The following is a 12,138-nucleotide window of genomic DNA, read 5'->3' as shown; positions in this document are numbered from 1 at the left end:
GTCTGCATTGTGTGTGTGTTGTGGATGTTCTGCATGGTGTGTGTGTCTGCATGTGTGGGTGTCGCATGTGTGTGTCTGCGTGTGTGTGTGTGTGTTGTCTGCATGTGTCTGCATGTGTGTGTGGTGTGGTGTCGTGCTGTGTGTGTGTGTCTGCATGTGTTGTGCTGCATGTGTGTTTTTGTGGTGTCTGCATGTGTCTGTGTGTGTGTGGTGTTGCATGTGGGTTTGTGTTGCATGTGTGTGTGTGTGTCTGTGTGTGTGTGTGTCTGCATGTGTCTGCATGTGTGTGTGTGTGTGTGTGTGTGTGGTGTCTGCATGTGTCTGCATGTGTCTGTGTGTGTGTGTGTGTGTGTGTGTGTCTGCATGTGTCTGCGTGTGTGTGCCTGCGTGTGTTTTTGCATGTGCGTGCTAGTCCTCGCTGTGGTTGTACCCGGCCCCGACCCCGGTGTCGGTGGTGGTCTTGCGGTGCGACGGGGGCACCAGGTGGGGGGGCAGCGTGGCCGGCAGCTCGTAGCCCTCCAGCTTGATCTTGATGAGGTGCTGCGCCAGGGCGAACTCCTCGTCGTCCAGCATGCCGTCGGCGTCGCAGTCCGCCAGCCTCCAGATCCGGCCCAGCACGGTGCTGGGCAGCCGCGAGCTCATCATCTCCTTCTTGGCGTTGACGCCGCTGATCTTGCCGTTGACGGGCATCAGCATGTAGAAGATCTCGTCGTAGCGGTGCTTCTCGCGGCCGATGATCCAGTCCTCGGCGTCGGCGCCGGCGCTGACGCCCTCGCCGTAGCCGTGGCCGAAGGGCCCGTCCCGGGAGCCCTCGAAGGCGCCGCCCGAAACCCCCGGCGGCGGCTGGCGGGACTCCTCGTCCCGGATCATGGACATCAGGCCGGCGATCCGCGTCGCCAGCATCTTGTCCACGGACCTTCGACCAGCTTCACCTTCAGGGACGGGAACCTTGCTGAAGTCGTAGTGCTGCAGCATGTCCTGCAGGGGACACACCACACACACACACACACACCACACACACACACACACACACACACACACACACACACCACACACACACACACACCACACACACACACAGACGAGACACACACACACACCCACACACACACAGAGAGACACACACACACACACACACAACACACACACACAAACACACACACAAGACAGAGACACGACCACAGCACAAACACACACACACAGCAGAGACACACCCACAACAACAACACACACACACACACACAGACAGACAGATACACACACACACACACACACAACCTAGAAGATAGCACACACACACCCAGACACAGCACACCACCAACAGACACAGACACACCACACACACACACCAGACACACACCACACACACAACATGACATAGGACACACCCACACACCACACACACACACACACACACTATACCAATATACACACACACACCACACAACAGAACACACACACACACAGCTTTAAATCACAACATTGACTTTCATTTCTCTTGATGCTGTGTGCCATGTATATTTATTAACAGTGAAAAGGAGAAGAGATTTGTTGTAGTTGCTGTTGGCCGCTGACAGATGGCGACAACACAACACACACACACACACACACACCACACTCTCTGTCTGCAGCTGGACACAGCGGCTGGAGCTGACCTCCAACCTCTCAACAACAACAAGTGTTTGTCTGTGTGTGTGTCTGTGTGTCTGAGAGAGTACACATCTCACCAAGGGACACTGAAAAAAATCTGAAACATCCTCTTCGCCAACAATTTAATAAAAATACATAGCTGGGGAAAAACAAACACAACACACACACACCACACCACACACCCACACACACAAAACACACCACCCCACACACACACACACACACACCACACACCACACACACACACACACACACACACACACCACACACACCCCACACAACACCCAACACACACCCACACACACACACACACAAAAACACACACACACACACACAAACCACAAAACACACACACACACACACACACACACCCCACCCACACACACACCTGCTGTGCAGCCTCTCTACAGGGCTGACAGCTGCAGAGTGTTTGCGATCACATTGTTCTCCGACTGTTTGACCTGAAGAAACACCCCGATATTTCACCGTTACCATGGGAACGCATGCCTCTCCCGAACGGATCGAGTGCATTGGTGCGTTCAGAAAGTGTTGCTATGGTTTCCATATTAAAAGGTCCCATGTCATGAAAAGATGCCCCATTGTGAGGTTTTTCAACATTATTATGCGTCCTATCAGCCTGCCTATGGCCCCCCCAGTGGCTAATCTGGAATCTTCCCCTTATGAGGTCATAAGGGGAAAGGCTACCTCCCTTTTCTCTCCCCCTCTCCCCCCAGCCTGCCTATGGCCCCCCTCGGGGGCTAGAAATGGTGATAGGTGTAAACCGAGCCCTGGGTATCCTGCTCTGCCTTTGAGAAGATAAAAGCTGAGATGGAGATCTCTTCCCCTTATGAGGTCATACGGGGCAAGGTTACCTCCCCTTTCTCTGCTTTGCCCACCCAGAGAATTCCCCCCCCCCCCCCCCATGTGAGAGAGACATCATGGCTTTCAGACTAGCAAAGTGGCAGTTGGTTGAGACTCCCCCAGCCTCCACCTTTTTTTGACGTTTTGTCTCTTTTTGGACACATCTGCGGTTGTTTTTGAATTATTTTTTTAACGTTTCCGGTGTCTGCCGGCACTGCAGACTCGCAGAACGTAAGACATCTTCACGTCCCTTTACTTCAACCACGTTAGGAACGGTCGGTGGGATTCTGCGTCGGGTGGAGGTAACGGGGGGGGGGGGGGGGGGGGGGGGGGCACGGTCATCTCAGAACGCAGCGCAACACGTTGCCACAGATTCCTGTTCAACAACATGGTTCCTCTGGGAAAAAAGGTCAAAAACATCGGGGAGAAAGCTGGAACAAAAACAGTGAAAAAAGTGTAAAACATTGGGAAAAAACTGCAAAAAATGCTAAAAGAAAAGCATAAAAACATTGAGAAAAAATGCTGAAAAAAGCACAAAAACATTGAGAAAAAATGCTTAAAAAAGCATAAAAACATTGAGAAAAAAAGATCAAAGACTGGAAAAAAAGTTGAAAAAAGCAAAATTGTCCTCGGGGAAAAAAAGGGTCAAAACACGGAAAAAAGTAAAAAAACGCTGAAAAAAGCGTTTAAGAAGATCTGTTGTTGTGGTTACCAGAGTGACTTCCTGTGGTGTGGTACCAGAGATGACTTCGTTGGTTTGGTACCAAGGACTTCTGTGTGTGTGGTCCCCGAAGTGACTTCCTGTTGGTGTTGTGGTTACCAGAGTGACTTCCTGCTGGTGTTGTGGTCACCAGAGTGACTTCCTGTTGGTGTTGTGGTCACCAGAGTGACTTCCTGTTGGTGTTGTGGTTACCAGAGTGACTTCCTGTTGGTGTTGTGGTCACCAGAGTGACTTCCTGTTGGTGTTGTGGTTACCAGAGTGACTTCCTGTTGGTGTTGTGGTTACCAGAGTGACTTCCTGTTGGTGTTACCTGCATCTTGGTGACGCTGGGGAAGTCCCCGGCGCTGATGTGGTGCTCCCTCTGCAGGATGGTGTAGATCTCCGGCAGCCTCATGATCAGCTCCTCCTTCTTCTTCTCCCGGCCGAACAGGGACGGCATCTCCTTCTTCAGGTAGCTGATGATGTACGCCTGCACCTGCACGGACCAAACCAGACAGCTCTTAAAGGGACAGTCACATTTATTGGACTCAAAAAACAAGGAACTTTTCAACGAAACCAGATGATGTAAACACAAGTATCAAGCACAGCTGATGTGTGAAAACAGAGCAACTGGAGACTTTGTGGCGCCGGGTCCGACTCTTCAATCCTTCGTAACAGACAACTGCATTATGGGAGGTGGAAGAAAGGGAGGAAGGAAGGAAGGAAGGAAGGAAGGAAGGAGGCAGGTAGGGAGGGAGGGCGGGAGGTCACTGAATGTCTAAATACACCAGTGTCATTACTCAGTGTGTAATCGAGGGAGGGAAACAAAAACACCTCCTGATTGATGAGCTGACGGGCAAAGGCCACCAGACTCCTTTGGAAAATACACTGATTTTATCTCGCAGAACACAGGAGTTGCTGCTCCACCGCTGCCTCTGTCGGTATTTACACATATACATATATATATAGTTTAACATGAAACAGCCCTGTTATCACCATCCCCCAAACCCACCAGACTCCATGTAAATAATCACTACTTTTAGCGTGTATAGAGCAGCATATCTCCACCAGACTCCATGTAAATAATCACTACTTTTAGCGTGTATAGAGCAGCATATCTCCACCAGACTCCATGTAAATATCACTACTTTTAGCGTGTATAGCAGCAACTCCACAGCAGTAATAATCACACCTTAGACTCTCCCACATGTAATAATCACTACTTTTAGCGTGTATAGAGCAGCATATCTCCACCAGACTCCATGTAAATATCACTACTTTTAGCATGTATAGAGCAGCATATCTCCACCAGACTCCATGTAAATAATCACTACTTTTAGCGTGTATAGAGCAGCCATATCTCCACCAGACTCCATGTAAATAATCACTACTTTTAGCGTGTATAGAGCAGCATATCTCCACCAGACTCCATGTAAATAATCACTACTTTTAGCGTGTAGAGCAGCATATCTCTACGAGTCTGGTGAATCGCAATCACCTAAGTTAGTGATTATTACATGAGTCTGGTGGTCTGGTGATGGTTTTCGTTCATGTTAAAACTAGGTCTTATCTGTTAAGCAGGGCTATCTCTGTGGATCCCATAATGGTAGTGAACTTCCTGTTCACCTTGGACCAGCCTGTTCTTTAAATGAGGTCGGTGGTTTACGAGCGTGATTTCTCGGAACTGGATTTCCTTAGACAGGTCCTTGGGGACCCGCCTCGAATCAGCGCTGAGAGTGCATGGATGAAGCATGAATAGATGATGATTGGGTGGTTTGATTGGATGGCTGCATAGAGGATGATAGATGGATGATTGATGGATTGAGGATCGTGGAATAGATGAGGATAGAATGGATGGATGATGGTGGATTGAATTGGATGGATGAGATGGCATGGGATGATGAGATGGATGGATGATGATGATGAATGGATGAATGAGATAGATGGATGAATAGATGGATGGATGAATGATGATGGATGGAATGGATGGAGGGATGGATGGATGGAATAGATGGATGGATGATAGATGGATGGATGATAGATGATAGGAATGGATGAAATAGATTGAGAGGGATGGATTGGAGAATGATGGATGGGATGAATAGGAGGATGATGGATGGAGGATGGATGGATGGATGATAATGATGTGATGGATGATGAATGGATGGAGGGATGGATGGATGAATGGATGAATAGATGGATGGATGATGGATGGATGGATGGATAAAGAAAATATCTCAAACTATCTAGGGATGTCTGCATGGATTTGAAAAACAATGACAAAAAAAATTAAAAATTTTGTGGTTGACCAAACAAAAAACAACAAAAAAAATTCAACAAAGTTATTTTACAATAAAAAGGGTCCAAAAATTCTTTAAAAAAAAAAAAAAACTCTGAAAGAATTATAATTTTTTTTTCTAGGCAACAAAAAGCTAGATCCAGTGGGAGTTGTAGTTTCCTAACGTTACAAGTTATTGCAACAGCATGTGGAAAAACTACAGGACCAAAAGAACGTTGATCTCACGATGAGAGAACTGGGTTTGCGTCAACGCCGTTAATAATTAATGAGACCACTCGTTAAACATAACAATAAGGATAAATAACATTTGATCTTCCGTAAGGACTTTGAGAGACTGGAGTAAGGTTTGTGGGGGGGGGGGGGGGGTCTGACCTGTTCTCGGTGTTCTGCAGAGGTTTGGCCCAGAACGAGCCCAGGTAGACCCGCACCACCTCGGGCGTGTTGATCACTTTCCCCAGCGACCACATGAGGGCGCCGTACACCCGCATCAGCTGCTGCGTGTCCACCTGAGCACCCGGGCGACAGGAAGTAGATTTACATCCCCCCCCGACGCCTCACAGCTTCATTCACTCACTCGTTCACCGAGTCACACTCACGCCCGGTCGACGTTTCCACAAGTTTACCAATTTGTTGTCGCTTTTTTTTTTTTGCATTTTTTTGACAGTTTTTGTCGCATTTTTTTCCCCAAAACTTTTGCAGCTTTTTCCGGTGTTTGTCACTTTTTGTCGGTTGGTTTGTGTTTGTTGTTCGACCATTGTAGTAAGAAAAAAAAAAAACAACTATCAAACTTTAAGAAGGTGACAAAAAGGTGAAAAAGCCGGAAAATTTCTGGAAAAAAATGGCAGAAACTTTGGGAAAAAAATACTAGAAAAATGCGACAAAAATGTCAGAAAAAAAGAGGAAATTCAAAATTTCTGGATTGTAACATTTCAACCTTTCACAGCGGACCATCACTAATCACACACACACACACACACACACAACCCACACACACACACACACACACACACACAACACACCACACACAACCACACACACACACACGACACACACCAGACAACAGACACCGACACAGACACACCACACACACACAGAACACACACACAGACACACACCACACACACACACACACACACACAACACACACAACACCCACACAGACACACACAACACAACACACAGACAACAACACCACACACACAGACACACGACACACAGACACACAGACACACACACAGACACACACAACACACACACAGACACAACAGAACACACACACACACAGAAGTACCCAAAAAAAAAGACCTAGTATGTTGAGATTGCGTATTGCAAAAGAAAGAAAAACAAACACCCAGAAAAAACGACAAATGATTGAGAAACCAAAAACATTTAGGAAAAGTGGCAAAACCTATGGTGGGGGGGAGACATTAAAAAAGGACAGAAAAAAATTAAAAAACGAGGTTAAAAAAAAAACACTTTTGGGGTTTGTGCCATTTTTTCCTTTTATTAGGGACGACGTGATGACTGGAATGAACCAATGAGAATTCAGACGCCGCTGCTACACCGGTCGAAACACACAAACGCAGACAAACCGACAAACATCGGAAAAAGCTGCAAAAATTTTGGAAAAAGTGGCAGAAACTTTTGAGAAAAAAATACTAGAAAAATGCGACAAAACCTGTCAAAATTGTAACAATTCATTCTTTAACTTGGGGTCGAGATTGCGAGCGAAAAAACAAAAACAAATGAAAGAAAAACAAGAAAACAAGACAACATGTCAAAAAGAATTAAATCAATTATCACAACCCAAATGTTTTTTTTTGCATTTTTTTTTCTTGACACTTTTTGACGTTTTTTGTTGCTTTGTGTATTTTTTTTCCCGCCAAGTTTCTGCCAGTTTTATTTTTTGTCTTTTTAAGGACATTTGTTGCATTTTTTCACGATACACATATATAATATAATATATTATATATATTATATTTTATATATATATTGTGTATATTATATATTATATATATTATGTTATACTATATATATTATATATACTATATATATCTATTGTATTAATATTATACATATATATCAATATAACGCTATCTACTATATACATTAACTATATATATACTATATATATATATTATATATATATATATCTATATATATATATATATCTATATATTATATATAGTGTATATATATATCTAGTTGCCCTAGCGCAAGACCTGGTTTTCCCAATTTGTCGTCACTTTTTCCACATTTTTTTTGGGACTTTGTCGCATTTTTCTGCATTTTTTTCTCTCCGAGGTTCCGCCATTTTCTTTCCGAATTTTTTGCAGCTTTTTCCCGATGTTTGTCCCTTTTTCGTCGTTTGTCTGCGTTTTTGTTTTTCCGACCGCTGTAGCGCGGTGTCTGGATTCTCATCGGTCGATTTCGTTCTCACAACGTCCACTATGATAAAGAAAGAAAAGATGTTACAACCCCGAAGTTTTTGTGCATTTTTTGACACTTTTTTGACGTTTTTGTTGCATTTTCTATTTTTTTTTCCCCGAAGTTTTCTGCCCTTTTTTTCTTTCTTTTTTTTTTTTTTTTTTTACTTATTTTTGTCTTTTTCCAACATTTGTCGCATTTTTTTTTCAAAAATATATACATAAATATATATATATATATATATATATACGAAAGAAATATTGTATAAAAAAAATACAACTTCAAAAAGGAGAAAAACGTTGAAAAAAGCCGAAATATTGTGGAAAAAAATTGCAGAAACTTTGGAAAATACGGGAAAAATGCAACAAAAACAGTCCGAATTTTTTTGTCGCTTTTTGGAAATTTTTGGGACATTCGTAACATTTCGACCTTTTACAGCTGACCGTCACTATTTACTCACTCCCTCATCCCGGTGTAACTTTGTTGAGATCGCATATAATAACTCCCCCCCCCTCCTCCCTCTTCCACATCCCCCCCCCCCCCCCCCACCTGTGTCGCCTTGTTGAGGACCACTCGGATCTTGTCGTCCTGGCCCCTGAAGGCCCGGATGGCCTCGGAGAACTCGTCCGAGATGTCCAGTTTGTGGGCGTCGAACAGCAGAATGATCCGGTCCACGCGCTCCCCGAACCACCGCAGCACCTCCGCAAAGTCGTAGCCTGGAGACAGGAAGCTCATCTTCATCATCAGCATCAGCATCATCATCAAGAACATCAGCATCATCATCATCCCCATCCTCAACATCTGTATGAACGCTCGGGATCACACACACACACACACACACACACACACACACAACACACACCACACACACACACACACCACACACCACACACACACACACCACACACACACACACACACACACCACACACACACACACACACCACCCCCACACACCACACACACACACACCACACACACACACACACACACACACACACACACCACACACACACCACAGTACTTAATCTCTCCGGCAGGGCTGATTACTTCACATGTTCCACTTCCTGTTAGAAAGGGAAACACCTTCCCCCTAACAATACTACTTCCTGTTCAGCGGTGGAGCGACGGTGTTTACGTCTCGGGAAACCACGCCGAGTGGAAGGACCCCCCCCCCCCCCCCCCTCCAAAAAACCAGAGGCCACGTCTCATGAGTTCCTCCCGGTGAAGACGTCCAGAGAGGAGAGGAAACCGGAGCAAAAAGGATCGGTGCGAAGATGAGCCGAGGCATAAAGGATATAAGGCCGATACAGATATGAATATCTGGTTATTTAAGAATCTGATATATCGGCCGATATATATTCCAGAAAATAATCAATTCCCCAACATTAGTTATTTATGAGTTGTCACTAAAATAATATGATGATGATTTGTTTTATTGTCACAACAGAACATCAAAATATATTAAAGTTCTGATGAATAAAATGTAGAAAAATACAAACTTAAGATATGAAACTTAAACAAAAACACAATAACAACAAAATAACACAACAGGGACGTTGTAGAGCGTCCACTGGTGTGCGTCTCTGTGTGCGTCTCTGTGTGTGTGCGTGCATGTGTAAGTGTGCATTTGTGTTTGTGTGTGAGTGTGAGTCTCTCTGTGTGCGTGAGTGTCTGTGTGAGTCTCCATGTGTGTGTGTGTCTCTGTGTGTGTGTGTGTGTGTGTGTGTGTGTGTGTGTGTGTGTGTGTGTGTCTCTCTTTGTGTGTGTGTGTGTGTTCCTGTCAGCATGTAGAGCTCCAGGAGTTGATGTCACTGGGGGGGCTGGGGTCTGGGGGGGCTGAAGGCCCGGGAAAAGCAGCCGTCACATTAAGAAGTTCAGTAAGTCCTGATCAGATCCTACTGAGACCCAACAACAACACACACACACACACACACACACACACACCACACACACACACACACACACACACACACACACACACACACACACACACACACACACACACACACACACACACACACACACACACACACAACACACACACACACACACACACACACACACACACACACACACCACACACAACACCACACACACACAGGTCCGTAGGGAGGTGGGTTGGGAACCGAGGGTCGCTGGTTCAAGTCCAGAGTGTTGATTGGTGGCTGGAGAGATGCCAGTTCACCTACTGGGCGCTGCCACTCTGTGTGTGTGTGTTGTGTGTGTGTGTGTGTGTGTGTGTGTGTGTGTGTGTGTGTGTGTGTGGTTTTCAGGAGGAATTCAGTCTCAGCTGAGCTTCTCTAAACGTTTCCAGATGGGGGGGGAACGCCCCGCCGCCACTTCCTGTGGCCCTCGGCCCCCGGCCCCCCTCCCTCTAATCCCCCCTCCACCCTCTAACTGATGCTGTCATCCCGGCCGACGCGAAACCATGGCAACGGGGACACATTTAGGGACGTCTCCCTGCAGAACAACCGATCCCATCCCGGGCCAGACGTGCCGAGGTCATCTAACTTCTTATTTAATCAACAGATGCATATCATCCCACTGTAGTATTACTGCAGTATAATACTGCAGTACTACTGTAGTAATACTACATGTCTCATATAGTCTCAGTTACAGGTTGCCATAGAGACCTAAAAACAGCAGAAAAAACTTCCTCGGCATCAAAGAATTCAGCAGCTCGAGGTTTTAGTTTTTACAAAAACCTGTTTCTCAATCTCAATATGAATTTCAATGAACAGTATGTAAAAGGTGTGTGTGTGTGTGTGTGTGTGTGTGTGTGTGTGTGTGTGTGGTGTGTGTGTTGTGTGTGTGTGGTGTCTGTGTGTGTGTGTGTGTGTGTGTGTGTGGTGTTGTTTGTGTGTGTGTGTGTGTGTTGTGTGGTGTGTGTGTGTGTGAGTGTGTGTGTGTGTGTGTGTGTGTGTGTGTGTGTGTGTGTGTGTGTGAGTGTGTGTCTTGTGTGTGTGTGTGTGTGGTGTGTGTGTGTGTGTGTGTGTGTGTGTGTGTGTGTGTTATGTATGCGTGTGTGTGTGTTCCTACATATGTGTGTATGTACGTGCATGAGTCTCAAAGTCGAGTTTCCCATAATGCAGTTTGAAAAGTAGTTTTCCATCTTCTTGGTTTTGATCAATAAACGTAAACTGACACGCAAGCCGCCATTAATTTATCAATAATAAATATAAAAATATTCATAAAATTAATATTTTAGAAAATTAAAAAAAGAAATAGTCTGTCCACCAGAGGACGCTCTACAACGTCCCTGTTAGTGATGGCGTTGCATAGTCTGTCCACCAGAGGACGCTCTACAACGTCCCCGTTAGTGATGGCGTTGCATAGTCTGTCCACCAGAGGACGCTCTCACTACAACGTCCCTGTTAGTGATGGCGTTGCATAGTCTGTCCACCAGAGGACGCTCTACAACGTCCCTGTTAGTGATGGCGTTGCATAGTCTGTCCACCAGAGGACGCTCTACAACGTCCCTGTTAGTGATGGCGTTGCATAGTCTGTCCACCAGAGGACGCTCTACAACGTCCCTGTTAGTGATGGCGTTGCATAGTCTGTCCACCAGAGGACGCTCTACAACGTCCCTGTTAGTGATGGCGTTGCATAGTCTGTCCACCAGAGGACGCTCTACAACGTCCCTGTTAGTGATGGCGTTGCATAGTCTGTCCACCAAGGACCTCTACAACGTCCCTGTTATGAGGGTTTTCATAGTCTGTCCCCAGAGGAGCTCTAACAACGTCCCTGTTAGTGATGGGTTTTCATAGTCTGTCCCCCAGACCTACAACGCCTGTTGTGATGGCGTTTCTATTCTGTCCACCAGAGGAGCTCTACACTCCCTGTTAGTGATGGCGTTGCATAGTCGTCCACCGAGGACGCTCTACACTACAACGTCCCTGTAGTGAGGCGTTGCATAGTCTGTCACCAGAGGACCGCTCTAACAACGTCCTTTATGATGGCGTTGCATATCTTCCACCAGGACCGCTCTACCACTCCCTGTTAGTATGGCGTTGCATAGTCTGTCCACCAGAGACGCTCTAACAAGCCCCTGTCCTCTGGGGAAGTTTTCCCTAACACTGTCAGAAAAGTAGTCTTTCTAACACCTGCACCGAGTCTCTCAGATGGGTTTTGGTTTCCATGGTTTCTGATCTGCTTTTCTGAACTCTGTGGTCTACGATCAGTGAGTCATCACAGGAGAC

General features: G+C 45.8%; 1 protein-coding gene across 1 annotated transcript in view; it reads right to left on the bottom strand.

The window, feature by feature from the left end:
• Nucleotides 1-258: 258 nt before the first annotated feature.
• The window catches only part of ehd4 (EH-domain containing 4), a 24,369-nt gene continuing 12,489 nt past the window's right edge, over nt 259-12,138 (bottom strand). Inside the window, 6 exon segments of the mRNA XM_032500650.1 lie at nt 259-978; nt 3,543-3,729; nt 3,870-3,893; nt 5,455-5,467; nt 5,836-6,016; nt 8,487-8,653. Of these exon segments, the coding sequence (XP_032356541.1) occupies nt 409-978; nt 3,543-3,729; nt 3,870-3,893; nt 5,455-5,467; nt 5,836-6,016; nt 8,487-8,653 (1,142 nt within the window). The 3' untranslated portion in view covers nt 259-408.

The sequence above is a fragment of the Etheostoma spectabile genome, chromosome 20 (assembly GCF_008692095.1).
Source record: "Etheostoma spectabile isolate EspeVRDwgs_2016 chromosome 20, UIUC_Espe_1.0, whole genome shotgun sequence".
Lineage (NCBI taxonomy): Eukaryota > Metazoa > Chordata > Actinopteri > Perciformes > Percidae > Etheostoma > Etheostoma spectabile.
This window is presented reverse-complemented; position numbering and strand designations above follow the sequence as displayed.